Raw genomic sequence first — 20,343 nt, 5'->3', positions numbered from 1 at the left:
CAATGCTTCGAATAAAAAACCCTCAAAGTCATTTTGTTCTGCAGTATGGCTCCTTTTCTCATCTCTGACTAAAAAGTAAGCATCGCTTTATCGACGCTAAAGTCTGCAAGCATTTTGTGTGTTTCCTAACCTTCTTTAATTGGTGTAACCTACTAAATACCGCCTTTAAATGATTTTTTGTTAGGCGGCTGGACAACAATCAGTTGAAGGGATTACCATCAGACATATTTAGCAAAAACACCTTGCTATCGGACTTGTAAGTTTATACCCTTCTTTATATATTCAAAGGACGCCTGAAATCCAAAGCTACCGAACAGACAAATAATGCCTAATCTCCAAATGACCGATATTTCCTCTTTCCTCTAATGCTGATGCACAGTACCCTTGAACCCACCTCTCCCTTGTTTTGACCTCTGCTCAACACTATTAAGCAAATCATGAGAACTTCAAAAACTATAGATTTATACCAATACATTTTAACTTTTTTAGTTTTATTCAGCACTATCTTTGGTGTTTTATGACTGCTTAAATTTAACCGTAAAAGTCAACATAACTGTGAAAAGTCGGTCAGACGGTATGAATACCATCTCGCCGAGAAATGGCTACGTCTCCTTAAATGTTAATTTTTCTTCATAAAATGACCAGCCCTAGCAACAGAAATGGGTAAACAAGGATTCAAAATGGATGCTCAAGTATGTACCGCAGACGACATTTTATGAACGAAATTCCTTCTTCTCTTGCCGAAATTTTCATATTCACGGACAAATCAGCACTCCATTAACTGCGATAATATACAAATGGGCGCCTACTGAAGTGGAGTCTTTTTAAAACAATAATTGAGATTGTTAAAACAAACTTACGAGCACACGATCTTTAATGTTTACTTGAAAAAATATATGAAGCCGGCACAAAAGGGAGGCAAATATATTACAAAAAGGAGGTTAGGGGATTTTGTGACTTAAGCACAGGATGAAGCCATATTTTGTCGATAACTGTAAAGTTAGTTTTGTCACACGTAAATATATTCGTACACTTTGGTTACCTGATCGACAGCCGATCAAAGTTATCAAACCACTGAATGATCGGCAGTTGGAAATTTCTCTAAAAACTTAACAAATGAGGAACTACTAAGTGATCCCGAAGTGATTTATAAATCTCATGTCTAGCGCTCGGTCATGCTTAACGTAGGTTTAAGAATACGGAGCCATGGATATTGACGCTTGAAGAAATGCAGTCGACTGCCGGTCACTGTTCCCAAATAACTAAATTTAGGAAATTGAGACAACCCATACATTCCGAGCTATGATAATTTATGTTGTTGAGGAGCTTCTAGGCTTTCTCGAATATATTTATAAATCTCATATCTAGCGTTAGGCTTACAATTACTCAGAATACATGTACTTAGAAAGTCCGCTTATACCACGCGTGATACCCTAGCGGAACAGACAAACAAGGTGAGAACACAGCTCACCCCCAATGAAGTAGCCATCTGCTTTACATCATACACGTTCGCTCTTATTATTTTAGGAAGCTTGTGCTTGCTACCTTCAAGAGTTCATGCAGCACGATTTCAAGAGCAAAGGACTTTGTTGGGCCCATGTTTTGCAAGCTGTTTTAAGAAAATGAGGAATTCGGAAATGAATAATTCGAAAATGAGGGAAAAAACTCAAACAAAGAAGTTAAACGATGAATAACAACTCGAGATATTACTTTATGTTTGGCGATTTGGCGGCCGAAGTCGCACTAGATATAGAGTGTCGATTCCGCCAAGCATATCGTCGAGCTAAAAAGCCTTACAGCCTAGGATGTACTTCTAGTACAAATCGAAAGCGACTTTAACTTCAAGAGGCGTGTTGTAAAATTGGCACGGTCACCGTGTTATATTGCGCAAAGTTGCAAGCAAGATCTTAACACGTTGCTTTGTTTCTACCGTGCGAAGCAAGAAAATGGTTGCGAAGTTAATGAGGCAAGAAATTAATACGCAGCCAACGTTTTAAAAGCTGGTTCTTTTGTTTTAGCGTGCAAACGTGCCGTGTGCTTGCGTTCACCTTATTCCCTGAAATCCCGTGGAGGGTCACATATGTTGATGGGGAGCTTCTAAGCGATCTCGGAGATATTTAGAGATCTCATATCTAGCGTTCAGTTTACGCTGACTCAAAATATATGTAAATAGAAAGTCCGTGATACCATGCCCACACGGGAAGTTCTGTATGCGCTTTAATTGCGAAAAAAAAGGTAAAGAGATAAAAACTACGTTGTAACAGATTGGTAGGGGTACCAATTGTTCGAGTTTAAGTCTTTCCTCTTTAGAAATGCTTCGTAGCTTACAACAGTTCAGCGAAGTTTGCATGAGCCAGTCAAAACACTTGAAGTGCAACAACTTAAAATGAGATTTAGAAATGTGTCATGCACCCTTAATTTATCTTTAAGCGTCTATGAATCAGTATTACGGTATGCCATAAATTTACAAACCTAATTAATCCGAACAAATTGTTTGAGAGGCCAGGAAGGGGTACCAATCCCATCGACTAATCCTTCCTAAATCTAGACCTAATATTTGAGCGTCTCTGAATCATATTACCTTAAGCTCAGTAGCAACAAAGCACCACTAGTAAAGACCTTAATATATGACTCACAACTCTCACGGATTTGTGAAGTTTTTATAGAGATACCCGGGTCGCTCTAACTGTAATTTAATTTGACTACTGCTGATCATATTTCTAATAAAGTGGATATAGGGATATAAGCAACATGAGACCTGAGGGAATATATCTAAAGCAGAACACGAAACTTCCTAAATTACAGTCGCGCTCGATAAGGTACATTTGAACTAAACCAAAGACACCCAGAAATTACTTAGCGATCATAAAATAGAAATCCTTATAATGATTTGTAATGGGAAACAAAACCAGGCATTGGGAGAACGCTTTTCCCCCTGCTGATATCCATTATTTTCCGGCGCTTAAATTAATCAAGGTTGTTTCCATTGTGTCCTCTTTCCAAGCCTTTTGGGTGTAAAATATTTTTCAAATTTGTTAGGGGTGGCAGGAAAAGTTAGTGGATGAGAAGTGTGTACAGCATTAAATCAAATAAACTGTTTCTTTTACGAGAGATTTTGAGGTTATTAATGTATAGAATGTAAAGAAATTTTTATGCGGTATTATAAAATGGAATATGAAAGTGGCATCATACAAAAACTTTGAACAAAAACTTTTCTCTGAATTCCGTTGTGAAGGATTTTGCATTGGCGATTTTCCCCAATAAATTTAAGTTGACTACTTAAACCAGCCTTTCACGTGCAACGTGAAGAAAGGAAACAAACTCGGACTTTGATAAAATATAATGCAAATCCTGGAGTGAAAGGCACACAACCTGTCTAAAAATAAAGAGTATATAGTGGTTTGCCCAACTTTTTAAATGATTTGCGGAGCTAGAACATGTTCATTTTTCCCTTGGTTCTAGCCTTACCCTACTACCGAAACGTATTCGTAGTATATACGAAACCAGTGAGATAATATAGCACAAAGAGCTGATTTTAACTGCTATTACCCTGCAACGACTAAAAGCGCAAATCTCGCGTGCTTTACTCCAGGATAGCTAGGCATTGCTTTGCCGTCGTATGTAAACCACTTGGGATGTTGAGAGAACGCGAAAATAATTTATAAACAATGACGTGCCACTGACGAATACTTCATGATATTCTGTAAGGAAAGCTTTCAAAGTTTGCAAGCGTAGAAAGCAGCTTTAACAACTTTCGGAACTTTTTTTATCGTAAAAAATAAATTCAGTTGTAGGATTTTAACTTGTGGAGTTTATATTCATCGTGAGGACTTAACTTTTAATTCTTTAATAACATTACTGAACCGTACCACGAATGATGGCTGAGTGATCGAAAGACAACAACGTAGAGCCGTGTGTCGTGTGTACTGATTCAAACGTCGTCAGGTATTTTGTTTACTCGCGGTACACTTTTTACTTTAACAAAATTTGTATAAGTTGTCTCAGCTTGGATCAAAATTGTCATGGAGTTGTTGTTAAAAATTTACCAAAGTGTTTAGAATGCTTCAACTTGGCAAAAACTATTAAATGAAAGTTTAAATCGCGGACAGCAAATGGAATTGCCATAAATCTTGAAGGCACATCTACTTCCGAAGGGTTTTTTTTTTATATATCATGCAGATAATATTTTCAGAAATATCTAAAGAAAACGCATATAGTTTGCCGGTGCAATTTCCTTGAAGCAAGAACATATCAAGTTTTTCCCTGATCTTGGCAAGTAGTTTAAGGAGCTCTAGTCTAGAGTTTTTGAAGGTCTTTCACTTTAAAACGCCTATAAGGAGGAATCGGTGACGTAGATATTGTTATAAAAGTTAAATTCTTGTAGTTGTTTTTGGCGTTCAAAGTGTTCTCCTCGTTTCTTCCAAACCAAAAGCTTTTAGGTAATTAAAATTTAGGAATTCGCCAAAAGTAGCGCCATTTGACAGCAGGACGGGAATATGTTTTAGTTTTATTTGATTTTACAAGGAAATTACAGTAGATTTTTGATTAATCAGAGGGCGCGCTGTGCCTATGTTATGTTATTACAGAGTGCATTGGGCACTCTGATACTGCTACCAATTGGGTCATGAAAAATAGTCGCTCACAATAGATGACTATTTAACAAAGGTGACAAAAGTCACGAAGACGCAAAAACCAAACTAAGCAAAACGACAGTCACCAACGAAGACTAGTAGGTAAGAACGTGTTCCCAATTAATAATAACTGTGTTCGTTCAGTCTCTTCAACACCCGTCTTTAGGTTGACACAAAGCATCAAGAACCTGGGTTTAACTTTAAAGCTGCGGCAAAACGTATCATGCCATTTCGAAATGAAATCGAAAAGCCAAACGAAACTTTCGGTACTCCTGTCTAATTCCCTACTTTAAGTTTATATAAATTAAATCCACCGCCGGTGGAATCATGATATTTAAAAGTCTCGTTGTCATCGTGATTTTGGCTTTCTACGGGTCGTACTAATACATTACATCCGACAAACCTTGTTGCCTCATTCAATGCACGTAGTAGCGACGAACGAAATTACGAATTACGCCGGTACTGTCAAACCGCCGATGAACTGTTGATAAGTTTGTATTTCTAAGCGTGGCGCTGTTGGATATTATTTCGCGTTATTGTTTACCTAGTTATCTCTTTGTAAAATTATTCCGATTTCTTTGAGAAGTTGAAGCGTGAGATTTTTAAGGTGAACGCACAAGAAGATAATTTCGAGCGCTGAAGACCATCTTAGCTAAGGGGTCTGGGGGAAGAAAATGTTTACATCTTGGGTCTCAGAGATGCCATTTCCTGCGTTTTTTGCAGGAAAATTTAGGTAAATAAATACGAATTAAAATGCACTTGTTCGTGGTTTAGTTTCCCCACCTCTAATGTTATCAGTAAGGCACAAGTTTACGGCTGGCTGCGGACAGTGTTGCATACATTTGTAGACCGGTATCATGCTGCTATGTACTTCTCTGATTTTAGCAAAAGGCATTTGCAGAAACGAGGTCTTTCATGGACTGAATTTTTATTGCCTCACCGCAAAAATACTTTAGGAAAATTAATTACTTGAAGAGGAAACAGCAAGGTGTGATACTACATATCAGTTTATCTTAAAGCCTTATGTAATACCTACAACAATAAGTGATTGGAGGAGACGTAGGAAAAGAGAGAAATTTTCAAAACACCTTGCTGTTGGACCTGTGAGTTTATACCCTGCTTTTTTTTTTAAGCAGAAGGCACCTTAAATCGAAATCTACCGAACAGAGAAGAAATGTTTTATCTCCAAATGAGTGAGAGGTCCTCTCTCTCCAATGTTGATGCACAGCACACTTGGACCCACCTCTCCCTTGGTTTGACCTCTGCTCATCACTATGTGCCATTCCTTGTCTCCCTGAACGTTAATTTTTCTCCATAAAATGAGCAGCTCTAGCAATAGACCTTTTAGCTGTGCGGTCGCGAAGTTTATAATGGTTGGACGAGAATTCGAAATGGCTCCTCAAGTATGTGCCGCAGACGACATTTTACGAAATTCCTTCTTCTCTCGCCAAAATTTTTATATTCATTGTGGATAAATCAGCAGTCTACAGACTGCAGTCGATAATGAAATCAGTGGTAACTGAAGAGGAGTCTTTTTAAAACAAAAATTGAGACTATTAGGAACAAACTCTCGTGCTCACGACCTATAAAGATCATAAAAATAAATGAAACGGGTACAAAAGAGAAGCAAATATATTGCAAAAAGCAGGTTTTGGAGATTTTGTGATTTGAACTGGGAATGAAGCTATATTTTGTCAATAACTGTGTTTTTTTCGTTTTACGCTGATACGAGTGTGCTTTGGACAAGCTTCTCAAACCTCTGAATGACCGAGCAACTTCTAAGCGATTGCGAAGATATTTAAATATTACGCTGTACTTGCCAATTCCGTGATACCACACGGGTTGTTTTGTACGGGCTTTAATTGTAAAGAAAAAAGAACAACAATTACATCGTAACAGATTACTGAGGGTACCACCAATAAAACGCTTTCCAAACTATTTTGTGTTTTCCGTGAAAAATGGACCTTTTAGGTATATTTTTCATATCGATTCCGCAAAATATCGTCCTTTTTTACAGACAAAATGAAATTTTGGCTTCAAAGCAGTAATATGTGGGCAAAAAACAAAGAAAATTCTCTTATGTAATGAAAGCAAAATGCTTCAATTTTCACGGGTTAAGAAAACGTGTTGCTTCAAAAGAGCAACATTTTGTATAATTCAACGGAAAGTTAAACGTGGGTGCATTTTACTAATACAAATTAATGTTAAATTTTTTACTGCGTTGATTGTTAAATCTGGTAAAGTACACATACTGCTCTGCATGTTTAAGAATGGAACGATAATGTCTGATTTTAACCCTTAAGAGAGGATGTCAGCATCCATCGCACAAATTTGAAATATTGTAGCAAGTCGCCCAAAAACTCGATTTCACCCCTACTTTCAAATTTTGTAGCCCAATATGTCCTAATAATTGTGGTGTAGTTTTTTTGTGAATATATATTTTAGTTTTCGAGAAATGACTGTTTTCGTGCGACCGCTGAAATATGCAAATTTTCACCGTAAATATTACACGAGTTGTGTGACCTCATGTTACGAATTTACTTGACCTCCGGTATTTATGTCAACATAATCCTTTGTTTTATCATCTAAACTTAATTCCCTGTTATTAATGGAGCTGGCAAAGAAATATTTATTTTTTGGGTAATATTTTTGTCCGACATACTTTTCTTATGTCGAAAAGTAGCATCAAAACAAAGTCAGTTTTAACAATGACCAATGTGACAGAATCTACTGAGCTTCGTACTTTTAAAAGACAAAAGATGGTTAACAAGTTGCTGTAAAAATTTCCTTGTGTATTTATGTTGTTCCATCTTGAGACGAACTCAAAGTCCGGCAAAATGTACTTGCTGGCGGCTACGAAATATAGATTGTGTGCCTACTTGTCGGCACCGTTTACTGGAATAAATTACTACAATCTGTAAAGAAATCTAATATAACACTCTTGCCTTGTTTATTTATGATTTTATTAGCTGTTTCGATTATTACATAACGCCTAGGTATTACTTTTTGACAGGAGCCCAGGTTTTGCGTTGTGTTTACCCCTCCCCAATTTACATCATAAGCTAGTCACGCAATAATTTATACTGACATAAATGAATATTTACCCTGTATAGAGATTTTTGTTTATGTTGAATTAAAAATGTTAGAATAATATTGCCTTTTGTGGTCATTAATCGTTGTTTCGGTGGCAGCGAAGCAGTTAAAAGCGGGTTGTTGCTTTTTTTAGTATTTAGACAGGAGGGCAAAGCGTGATGCCCTGGGAATAAAAACTTTTAGGGGCCTTTTATATGATATCCGAATGAGTTTTGTTCAAGAACGAGTTCATACCGGTTGCCACATGATACTAGAGTAAAGTTTATCCCAAACGAGTCATTTCTGATTGAGTTTATTGGGGTTTTCATTCCAGAACGAAACACTCATTCTAATACCTGTATACTAGGTAAGTTAGGAAAGAGGAAAGCATAGAAAAAGAAAAAAAGGACATAAATAATTGTTTTTACATTTTAAATTATCTTGCATGTAAATGTGGTATGAAATTAATTTCGTTCCCAACCGAAAGTTGTTTGGGAATTATGTAAAAGGTATCTTAGGGACGGAACATTAGATTTTTGAGGTTGGAGGCGACTGGGGTAATTCACTGGGGGGCAAATCTTTGTTTTTAGGTGCTGACGTGGGGGGGGGGGGGGAGAAGGCGATCGGAAATGGGTAAGGATGCTTGTTGTACCTTTTACGGGCCAAAAAAACCAGGGCCCAGTTGTTCAAAGGCCGATTAGCCCTAACCCAGGGTTAAATTTTAACTCAGGTTTCTTTATTTCTTTGTCCAAAAGTCTTTTAGGGAAAATTTTCGCTATTCTTTTTAGAACATCCAATGATCAAATTGCAAGCAAAAAGATTTCGACTGAATTTTCTCTTAAAGCTTTCAGACCTGAAATCAAATTTCACACTAACCCCAGGTTACCTAAACCCAGCTTTAAACGACCCGGGCCAGAGACCTAGCTGATATGTTTTAGGGTGTTTTCCGCTCAATAAAACACCTGAAATAAGCATTACTAAGACGACTTAATTTTTAATGAACTGACAAGAGCCTCTAGAGCACATCGATAAAGGAATTTTATTTTTTAGGATTTTTCAATTTTTTGCTTTTGAATTGGTACCTTTTAGGGGTAGACATCAATTGTTGCCACTCCCACACGGATAAGACTCGGGTACCTTTTATAATTTTGTAGGGGTCGTTTCCAAAATTCCTGGCGCGTACCCCCGCCCTCTTATGTAAATGTGTCCCCCGGGGGTGATGATACGCGCAGCACACTTGAAATTTAGCAAGGACAAATTTTGATGTGATTTTAGGTGAATAGAAATAAGTTTGTCAGCCTTTAGTAGCTTGTGCAGGAGGGCTCTTTACCACGGTGTGCATAATTACGCGTCCTGCCAAACGGCGGGAAGCCAACAAAGTGTTTAGACATTAGTATAGAAAACTCAGCCTCAGTCTGGATTTTTGGTAGCCTATTGACCAGTTCCCAATCGAGAACTTAGGTCTGACGGGACGCGTAATTTTTCTCACGGTGGTAAGTAGCCTACTTATCGGAGCCAGACTGTATGAATTTTCCAGACGTCTTGAGTACCACCTGTGACACACGCTTGCCAATTCCCCTATCGACTTTTGGAATCGACTTAACCTTACCACTGCAATGGCCGGACACCACTATGTCACTCTACATCATCATCTGGATCTGAAAACTTGCAACTCCGCGAGTGACTTGAAATGTCTTTTTTACAACTATGCAAGGGAACGACTTGAAATATGTGACTTCGGTCTTCTCCATAACTAAACCCTCAAGTTCCACCAGCGAACGATTTAAATGAACAGCAAATTTCCATGTTAGCATGTAAGATGAGATGCTTACACAACAGATAATTACCAAAATCAGTATGTAAAGCTTGTCAATCAAATTGACTTTTGTAACCAGCTTTGACTTCGGCCGGCAAAGGAATCATTGATGGATCTTTAGTTTTCTAAATGCAGTAGTTCCTGAAAGGTTTTTCTAGGTATCGTGCAAAGAGGAAAAAAACCCATCTCTTGGTATTTCGGAGATTGATAAACTTTGAATTTATATGTGTCATACAACTGATATAAAAAGATGGAGAAGATATAAAAACTGGAACTCAGATCTGGCTAGAATGTGGTAGAGCATCACGTGATCATCGAAACAGCTCATAAAATCATAAATAAACTAGGTAAGAGTTTGATGTTAGATTTCTTTACAAATTATAGTGATTTAAGCCAACAAACGGTGCCGACAAGTAGGTACACCATGTATATTTCATAGTCGCTAGCAAGTAAATTTTGCCTGACTTTGAATTTGTCTCAAGATGCAAATACACAAGGAAATTTCTACTGTAACTTTTTAACCATCTTCTTGTCTTTTAAAAGCTCGAAGCTCAGTAGATTCTGTCATATCGGAATATCATAAAAAATCGAAGTATCATTGTTAAAACTGTCTTTGCTTTGATGCTACTATTCGACATAGGGAGAGTATGTCGGACAAAAATATTCACTAAAATAAAAAAATTACTTTGCCAGCTTCAATAATGACAGGGGATTAAGTTTAGATGATAAACCAAAGGATAATGTTGACATAAATACCGGAGGTCAAGTATATTCGTTACACTAGGTTACAGAACTCGGGTAATATTTACGGTGAAAATTTGCATATTTGAGCGGTGGAACGAAAAAAATCAGTTCTCGAAAACTAAAATATATTTTTACAAAAAAAAAAAATTACCCTCACAATTATCAGGACATATTGGGCCACAAAATATAAAAGTAGAAATGAGAGCAAATTTTGGGTGACTTGTCGCCGTTTGTCTGATGCATGCTGACATTAGCTCTTAATACGTTTAAGCGGCTTTTTTTTTTCATTTTAATTTGACATGGTATCACGAACTGTAATGCAGAAACTCTGCATGGTTTGGAATGCTGCAGAAATTATGCACGGTGTGCCTTCTGATGCTGCAGAAGTTCTACAAGGTACGAAGTTAAATGCTGCAGAAGTTCTGCAAAGTTTGACGGCCCAAGCGTGCAAAAATTCTGCATGCCTTGACGCCTAGTGCTGCAGTTAGTCTGCATGGTGTGGCGTCCAATGATGCAGAAATTCTGCAAGGTTTGACGTTCAGTGCTGTAGAAGTTCTGCAAGGTTTGACGTCCAGCGCTGCAGAAATTCTGCACGCCTTGACGTCCAGTGCTGCAGAAACTATGCACCCCATGACGTCAAGTGCTGCAGGAATTCTGCACGCCTTGACGTCCAGTGCTGCAGAAATTCTGCACGGTATGACGTCCGCAGCAGCAGAAATTCTGCATGCATTGACATCCTGAGTTAAAGGGGAAGTACGGTCTAGAAAAAGTTTACCTATATCAAAAGTTTCTGACTTGTTTTTTCATAATTGGCAATTCATTTGAGCTTTAAGTGTATTTCTTGCCAGAAATTACGTTTAAAAAATTGACATTTTGGAATTGAAATCCGCCATCTTTATTATGACGTAGCTATGACGTAGTAATAGTCAAGCGTTGTAATGTCGACTAAGATGGATGAAAACATAGAAAACAGCGGCGAGGAGAGCGATAATGACTCAATTCTCGACTTGGATCTTAATCCAGACGGTGTCATTCGTCCATTCATCTTTCAGCCGCAACATAGCTCATCTTCAGGAGAAGAAGAAATTTCTGTTGACAAAGAAACTCAGGAAGAGATACAAGAAGAAACATCTACGCGCTCACGTCTTGGAAATCGCGAATGGTGCTCTTGTGGCAACTGTCAAGAGATGCCAACAGAAAACGAGTGTATATGCTGCCAAGAAATGGATGTACTAGGTGATCGACTCGATCTGGAAGGTAATTAATTCTTCTCAAATAAAATCTTCGTTTCTAAAGTGATAATTTTTTATTTTTTTACTAAAGAACGGTGCAGTGCCCGCAATGGATTTATTTCACCCTGCTAACTGAGTGATATGAACTATCACTGAAATTGCAGGTAACAAGCTTCAGTGTATTACAGAGCACGGATCATTTGGACCCGTGTGTTTACTAGCGGACGTCTTGAGAACAGCCCTAGTTGGCATGCACCAAGTGAGAAATGACAGACTTGAAGATTATCCGTCAAATGAGTAAGCACCGACAGAATAAATATTTTTCACAAAATTCATGCAAACAAAACGCTTTAGTTGTTTACGAGTTCGTGTGACGCAACCCTAAGAAACAAATGCAGTGTTGTCAGCCCTTTTAATACAAGTGGTGTTGTAGTCTTTTGTCTGAAGGGTGAACTTCATCGCTATATTTAATTGTAAAGAGCCAGCACACCTCTTCAGTTTGTGTGCTTTGTTTTCCTAATGGAGGTAAATTATGAGTAAATATGGACGTGGGCGAGACAAAATTGAAAGAAGGAGTTCTACATGTAAACAGAGCGTTAGTCAAACGGCGAACCTCAGGAAGTCTCCCTTTGTCACACAATGTTAGCTTAAGATATTGATCTCATTACAAATGAGCCCCTGCTTGGCAAGTAGAATTTGTTTGTTTCAACTGCATTTGTCTGGGTTCTGTTCCGAGCATGTATCAATGTCTTTTGTTTTTTCCTAGGAGTATGCGATTGGCAGGTTATAGACAGTTTACTTGGTGGACTTATAACAGACTTGGTAAGGGAACAGACGCGTGATTCCTTCGTGTGTTGTGGCATCAATAAGACGTAATTACCCAGATGCAGCCGGAAATTATACAGGCTTTAAAGATTCCGAGGACAATGACTCATGGCCGGGATAGTCACGTTTAATTAATAAACTTGTCTTTGTTTTTATTAAACATTCAAGGAGGTCCACGTCGCTATAGGGGTATCGGCTCCAGTTCCAATCATTAAAATACCTTCAACAGTCTGTTCCAAAAATATAAAACTGACTGTAAATGCTAGTGCCATTTTAGGCGGACTATTTGATTTTTGTATTTCTATTTTTTTCACTAGCTTAATTTTTTTCCAAATCTGGATACATGCCGTGCGAGAAGGTCCTCTTTTGGTGGGCGCGGAATGGGTGCGGTGTTTTTTGGGAGATCAGGGACTTGAACTTGCTCTGGCTCTTCTCCTGTGTCTCTCATCTCCAACACTGAGCATAGCATTTCCGTAACGTGCGGCTTGGTCTTCTCTTCGAAAACAGGCCTTACAACCCAATCCTTCATCCCCTTAGGATAAACATAGCGGAATCGTTTCTCCCCACTCGAAGCCTCTGCTTGAGATCGACCAGTGCCCGAATTGTGGTCTAAAGCAGTTAGCTGTGTACGCGCTACCATTCCCAGGTATCCAAAATGTTGCCGCTTAGGCGCGTATTTGTTGTAGAGTGAATGGTACGCTTCCAAGGCCCCTGTGTGGATGGTCTTCGTTAGAAGGTCCAAATCCTTTAAGAGTGTCTTCTCTAGCACTACGTGTTTTAACGCTTCGTGTGCCGGGGAACCTGCGACTAGCCATTTCGTTTTACGATGTGCCCTTGGGGAAATGGGCTCATGTGCACAACGACTGTACAGCACAGTCGAATCCCAATCGTGTTTGTCAGCCGTGTGGTGGAGGATGCTGACCCACTTCTCTTTGAGGAGCTGGGGATTTCCGTCACATGTCATCGCTGACCACCACATATGGTTTGCGACGGATTTTATCCAAGGAGAGAGGTCCCTGCATTCTTTCTTCTTGGCTTTCGTGGCTAGCTTGGACTTGATGTTCTTAGTCAAGTGCCACACGTCTACCTGGTGCTCAACACCGAGGTCCTTATACTCGCTTCTCATGAGTGCCTTGATACCGGTGTGCCTGTCAGTACCTACAACACCTACAGGAATGCCACTATTTAGTGCGCGATCAAGACAATGCTTAAAACCACGTTTCTCCATTGCCTGTGAACTTGTACTCTGCTTTACATGGCAAACTTCGAAATCGACAATTTTCTCACTCTCTTTGTCCATCATGGTGTAAGTTCCGTATTTGGCACTATAGCCTGGGGAGTCACAACGTCCATCCCCGAGGAGAGTGACTGAGTTCCTGTCTAAGAGACCGGCGAGGACTGCCGCCTTTTCCTGCTGCCAACGATCATTTATTACAGGGAAAAGGTGCTTCTTCTGCCAGTTGTGATAATCTGATTTGCTCAGAAAGGCAAGATTTATTGCAGAGGCAACTTCTGAAACACGCGAAAACGTATTTCCTGTAAAAAGTATAGCACCTGAAAGCAATACGTTCCCCGCGGCCGCCCTGTTAACAAGTGGCTGGGAAACCCACTCCTTCGAATGGGAGTTTTTACAAAGTGTCGTTACTTTAAGTGCACTTCCCTTTTTTAATAGCTCCTTTTCAAGAACCTCGCCACCGCATTCAACACAGCGGCCAAATAACTTAAGCAGTTCTTCCTCAAATACTATGTACTTGGGAGACAAACACATTTTCTCATAAATGGTATCGTGACTTTTACTAACGGGCAGATCAGTCTCCAAATCGCTTTGGGTGGTGTCCTGGTCCACTTCTTCAAAGCTGATGTTAAACGAACTGTCTTCCCCAGCCTCTTCATCACAGCTGACTTGAATGGAACTGTTGTTGATATTGTCATCATCAAAGCTGACTTGAAGGGAATTGCCGTTCACATCGTCATCTATTGTTACGTCAGTATCTTCTTCCAGGTTAATCGAGAGTTCCAGAAGCCGAGGTGGTTGGCTAGATGAAGCTTTGATCGGGGTCGAAGTAAATGGCTGCAAAGGGACCCAGGCTTAGAGAATAAAGGCAGCGGATTCCATGGTGGAACACAACTATAGTTGTGATCTTGAAGAAGCAGCGCGTCTCCTGTTTCACTAGCAAGCCATTGTGTTCCACACGTCGTAAACTTTTTTTCAGGTTCGCGGTGTTCTGCACTTGCAGATGTAGCGTCGGTCCGGATAAACTGAGATTCCGTGCAGCTTGGGGAAGAAAGTTGATTCGCCGAAGGTTCTGTTTCAAGCTGTGGAGAAGAGGGCGAAGCAGCACAGGAGGTAGATAGTGTATCGCTAGTGTTTTCCTTTACAACTGAACACGAAGACTTTTCTTGCTCTAAAGATAGCAAATGGGTGTTTTCAAGAAGGGTGTTCAAGACCTACGATGAAATGTAGAATGTACAGTGTTGATTACATTTATAGGCTGGTATCACAAAACAGTAGTTAGTTGCATCATTAATATTTCATACCCCACCTCCTGTCGGCTCTGGCGATTCGCCCTACCAACGCTTGTTTGTCGGATTTTCTTTGGTGGAGGCGCATAGGGAAAAACAGATGGAACTGCATCATCTTTTAAATGTCTCTTTTTCCTGCTACCGTCAGATCCAAGGAGCTCGGACTGTATTTTTACAAGAAAGGAAAACAAACAAGCATTAAACACACTAATGGTTTTCCTCATTGTCTTCTTATTTACACAGAGTGACTAGGAGGCCTTTTTTACCGTGATTCTGGTATAAACAAATATTCACGTGCCTTATAAGATAATTATAAACACTGCTTTGGAAAAATGCTTGAGAAAAATTCTTGGGCGAAAACGGCTAAGCGCCTCATGGTCGCGATTGAATTTACTACACGTGGTCAATCACCAATGCGAGCTTCAATTTGTTTTGCTGCTATAACAGTGGTTCTTTTAAATAATATTAAAGAAAAAAATACAATTCGAGTATGGGAAAGGTAAACATAGCTTTCAGTTTGAAGCAAAGGTCAAATATTCATACCTGAATATTCCGCTTGAAGTCGTCCTTGATAAAGTGATCTGCGCAGACGTAGCAGTTCTCGGGTTTCGGCAGAGCGTCCTCGCGTTTTATTTTTGCCGGCCAAATTTTCTTTAAATTTTAATTTACAGGTAGCTTGTGGAAGCTTACTCCTTTCCCTTTTGTATTTTTGTAAGTATTATGGCAGTTAACTACAAGACAGTTGACCATAGTTAAGCCCTCATTAGAAATACTCGTCAGAAAGGTCAATCAAGTCAACCAGGTCAAAGCGATGAACAACAAGGTTTGACTATTGCTACGTCATAGCTGACGTCATGTCCAAAATGGCGTTTTTCTAGTCGCGAAAGTGGTAGATAAGAGCAACTTCAAAGCGCTGTTGTCGTAATTGCAAAGCAAACTGGAGAAAACGGCAACTATTTTCGAATTCCTGTGGAAAAGCTCTTTTAATAGAAGTAAAATTTTTCTAGACCGTACTTCCCCTTTAAAGAGATTTTCTGTCGCCAGGTTCAATGCTGCAGAAATTTTGAGTCGTTGCTTTTCCATTCTCAAAAAAGACAAATTTTAGAGAGCATATACATACCAACAGTTTCGATCAGTTTTCACTTTATGCTTTTCCTATTTCTCAGTGATCATAGTCCAAATAACAATACTGTGCATGCCGATAGTTTTTGAATGACAGGATAAACTTGTAAAAATAACTCCAGGGCTGGAAACTAAAGGCTATGAACAGAGGCCCATACCCGCTTAATTGAACAGAACTATTCATAAATCAGGCTTTTAATCAATGCCAAAAGTAAGTTGTTGAAAGGAAATTAATTTTCTTTTCCCTGCAAGAAAAATTGTTTAATTGAATTTTTGTACACATTCAGGATGAGCTCCTAACACATTTAAGATCCTTTTAAAAGTTTGTTTTCCAATTTTTAAAAATTTCGTTTAATCAAAGAAAAGATGGAAATAATCCTGTCTTGGCATAAGGAGCTCATTTGTTGCAGAATGAGATGATCCGTTCACTTTTATAGAATTTAAAATTAGATTACCTTGGTCACACCTTCAAATGAACTAAGAATTTGACATTATCCCGTGAGTACTAATCTAATCAACGTAGAAGCTTCCTTGATTCGTTCTCCTGCTCGTTAACTGTTCGAAATTGCTTGCAATTGTCTCAGAATTTTTTTTTATTTTTTTTTTATAAATACCTAGGAAATAGATCTATTTTTCTTCGTCCCGGCGGGCTGGCACTGGTGGTACATTGGGTATCCACTCAATTATGGTTAATTATAAAACTAAAGAGTCAGTGACTGACTGTTAGCAGATTAGAATTTTGCAGAATTTCTGCGACACTCAGTGAACGTTTTGTTGCAGAATTTCTGCGACACTCGGTGTATGGGTGGTTGCAGAATTTCTGCGAAACTCAGTGAATGAGTTGTTGCAGAATTTCTGCAACACCCAGTGTATGAGTGATCGCAGAATTTCTGCGACACCCAGTATATGAGTGGTCGCAGAATTTCTGCAACACCCAGAGAATAAATGGTCGCAGAATTTCTGCAACATCCAGTGTGTGTTATAGCAGAATTTCTGCAATATCCAGTGGATAGTGGTTGCAGCATTTCTGCGATACTCAATGCACGAGAGGTTGCAGAATTTCTGCAACATTCAGTGACTGACTGTTAGCAGATTAGACGGATTACCTCTGCATCTTTTCATGATTGTCCATTGACGCATAGTTTTCTACGGACACGCTAAATATTGCAGAGGAAAATGTAAAGTTTCAATTTATTTTAAATTTTGTCCGCTAGATTTGATTATTTTTAAGTGAGTACTGAAACTTGCGAAGGAAAATTATAAATTTTTCCAAAAATTTGCCATTCTGGACAACAGAAAATAGTTTGGAAAGCGTTACTTGTTGGATTTCAAATTTAGCTAAGAACCATTTACCGAAGTAGAGGTAGCTAGTAGCTTACCAAGTCGCAAAACGGCGATTTAAATATCTACCACTGGCCACCGATGCTGATGTGAGTAGTTGTTTTGGTGTATACTACAATGAGATAATACAGCTCAAAAATATTTTTTTAAGTTATTTATTCCACCAACTATTGTAATGCTATAGGGCGCAAAAGGTTACATAACTATACTTGTAGACATAAACAAAGTTGTTTCAGTCAAACCGAGTAAAAAAAAATAGCATACAATGAACGTAAAAGAAGCATCATTTAGCACAGACTTTCTCTTAATTTCGTTGTGACAAATCACGTGTATATTTTAGGCCTTCATATCAGAGCATGCTAAAAGAAGTGACAAGTTTTTTTCGAGCCTCTTATTCTTTGAACTTTGTTGTCATATACAATGCAATTGAAAATATTAACTTAATTTTGATAGGCGTTTGAGTGACAACCAGCTGAGGAATTTACCATCAGGCATTTTCGGCAACAATACCCAGCTGGACTGGCTGTAAGTTTAGAGTCTTTCTCAATATTGGTGTAAGAGGAACCCATGGAATCCAACCTTCAAAACAGACATTTGAATGCGTGCATGGGTTATCTCGCATATTGAATATGCGAAAAAACGTTTCAAATAACTTTTTCTAGTCAGGTGTTAATGCAGCTTTATTAACATATAACCTATGGTATGGATCATATCTTAATAAAGCTGCATTAACACCTGGACTTAAAAAAAATTCTTTGAAGCGTCTATTGGTTTAGGAAAATTCGCTCGCTAAATAGATCATCAAAGAAAAATTTGTAAAGAAATTTAGAAAAGGAATCATTGTAGTATATAATTTTTCACCTCCGATTTACCCCTCGTTCTTAACCAGTCAAGTTATCAAGTTAAGAATATTCCATGCAGTTGTGTTCAGATCTGTGTTTTGGTTGTCTTCTGATTACTCTCCTTTGCACAAAGGGATGAAGAAAAAAAAAACAAAAAACAAAAAAACAAGAACAAAAAACAATCAGACTATTGACAACTGTAGCCTAATCAAAAAGTGAGAGCCCAGTTTAAGATGAGAATTTAAAAAGGTGTCATGCACCCTTAATTTCTCTTCAAGAGTCTATGAAAAAATATTAAAATATGCCACAAATTTACAAATACTAATTTGAAGAAAATGATTAAGGGGCCAGGAAGGGGTACCAATCCCATTGACTAGTCCTTCCTCAATCCAGACTCAACATTCGAGCTTCTCTGAATCACCTTACCTTTAGCTCAGTGGAGTAACAAAATACAACAGGTGGTAGATGACTTATTAGCTCCTGCGGATTTAAAAAGTTTCTTACAGAGATATCCGGCTGCCTATAACCGTAATTGAATTTAAGTATACTGCTGGTTATATTTATAACAAAGTGGATATAGGGATACGGGCAATATGAGACCTGTTAGGAAACCTCATTTCTTGAAAATGGTATTCCATGCGGGAATGTATCTAAACAGGATACGAAACTTCCTATGTCATAGTCGCCCTCGATGAGGTATATTTGAACTAAACCACATGCACCCAGAAATTTGTTAGCGATCTTAAAATAACTTAATAATAATTTGTGAGAGGAAACAAAACCAGGCAAAAGGAAAAAGTTTTTCTCACTGCTGATATCCATTATTTTCAAGCGCTTAAATTAGAGTTGCTTCCATTGTGTCCTTTTTCTAAGCCTTTCGGCGGATAATATTTTTAAAATTTGTGAGGGGTGGCAGGAACATTCAGTGGATGAGAAAAGTGTACAGCATTGGACCAAAGAAATCGTTTCTTTTTAATTTATTTTGTTCACTCACGCTACACTATTTCCTTTTCTAACGGTCTTTGACTTTAAAACACCTAAAAAGGAGAGATCTTGTAGTAAAACTGAATTTAAAGTTAAGTGATCCCGAATTATAAACCTCAGCGCTCGGTCATGTTTAACGCAGGTCTCAGAGTACGGATCCATTGAGGTTGACACTTAAGTGGCGATCTCTGTAAGAGCGGTCCATGGCATTTCACATCGGAAAATATTTTCCCTCAAACTTTGCCCAATAAACTAGCTATCTTTGTTAGCAAGTAAATAAAACCACATAACTTTCTGGAAATTCGTTAAAATAAAATTTTTAGAGCTCTCAAAAGTCAAAGCTGCAAAAGGCCCTTTTTGACCATTGTGACATCGAAAATTTCAAAAGTTGAATATCCCAGTCCTCGTATCACACTGCGTGCAGCAACAAATCTTTTAAATTCTTAAACTGTGTGATATGTAAGGTGTATAAAATGCATTTCAATTTTGATATTCGTTTATTCAGAGGCTCGTCATAATTTATTTAAAAACACTCGTTAGACGACTTTCTGAAACTGGTCAAAAGTACTCTTTCTTTCTCGATTGATGTTTCTCAAGTCCAGACCAGACGGTTGAAAACTCCTCTTGATTTCGTCTCATAAGATGTTTAGCTGCTGAAAAATATAAAAATATCTTACACTTATTAATTTTCTTGGCCGTGGTGATTTCAAACTTTCAGCGATTTTGCTAGTGTGACAGCCGATTATGCAAACTAGTTTATTGAGCAAACTCCGACCGTTTTATATGAGTAGCCCAATAAATCTTAGATTTTAACCATTTTAAGTAGAAATTATAGTAGGAAAGAGCTTTAAGACCACACCGATTAACACTTTGAACATTTTAAAAGGCCAAAATTTGACAAATGTTATTATTTTGTGACGAAAGACGTCAACGACAACGTGTCGAATATCATAATTTGAATAACGCCTGCAAACTTTTTTTTAAAAATTTGGCTTCTGTTATTTCATGTTTGAGCTCTGACAGCTTACGCTATTCAATTGTGTGATATGTAAGGTGTATAAAATGCATTTCAATTTTGATATTCGTTTATTCAGAAGCTCGTCATAATTTATTTAAAAACACTCGTTACACAACTTTCTGAATTTGGTCAAAAGTACTGTTTGCTGAAGTCCAGACCAGACCGTTGAAAACTCCGCTTGATTTCTTCTAAT

General features: G+C 38.3%; 2 protein-coding genes, 1 long non-coding RNA gene and 1 pseudogene across 4 annotated transcripts in view; 2 read left to right on the top strand and 2 right to left on the bottom strand.

Annotated features, from left to right (window-relative positions):
* LOC149052372 (uncharacterized) overlaps positions 1–20,343 on the top strand; it is a 39,919-nt gene that overhangs the window by 8,873 nt on the left and 10,703 nt on the right. The window contains exons 6-7 of the mRNA XM_089194811.1: positions 185–256; positions 17,760–17,831. Coding sequence (XP_089050937.1) covers positions 185–256; positions 17,760–17,831 — 144 coding nt within the window. The remainder of the gene's footprint in view (positions 1–184; positions 257–17,759; positions 17,832–20,343) is intronic.
* LOC149052375 (P2X purinoceptor 7-like) lies at positions 11,323–12,441 on the top strand (annotated as a pseudogene). The gene is made up of 3 exons (XR_016183292.1): positions 11,323–11,520; positions 11,660–11,792; positions 12,262–12,441. The product of XR_016183292.1 is annotated as a P2X purinoceptor 7-like (transcript).
* LOC149052374 (uncharacterized) lies at positions 12,634–14,106 on the bottom strand. The gene has a single exon (XM_089200606.1). It carries the CDS (start codon positions 14,086–14,088, stop codon positions 12,634–12,636), a length of 1,455 nt encoding a protein of 484 aa, XP_089056732.1. The 5' UTR covers positions 14,089–14,106.
* On the bottom strand, positions 14,629–15,635 carry LOC149052373 (uncharacterized). The gene is made up of 3 exons (XR_016183370.1): positions 15,387–15,635; positions 14,864–15,007; positions 14,629–14,768 (listed from the first exon to the last, which is right to left on the bottom strand). It is a non-coding gene; the product is annotated as an uncharacterized LOC149052373 (long non-coding RNA).

The sequence above is a fragment of the Pocillopora damicornis genome, chromosome 1 (assembly GCF_964200805.1).
Source record: "Pocillopora damicornis chromosome 1, jaPocDami1.2, whole genome shotgun sequence".
In the NCBI taxonomy this organism is placed as follows: Eukaryota; Metazoa; Cnidaria; class Anthozoa; order Scleractinia; family Pocilloporidae; genus Pocillopora; species Pocillopora damicornis.
The sequence above is the reverse complement of the archived record's forward strand: the minus strand, read 5'-3'. Positions and strand labels throughout refer to the sequence as shown.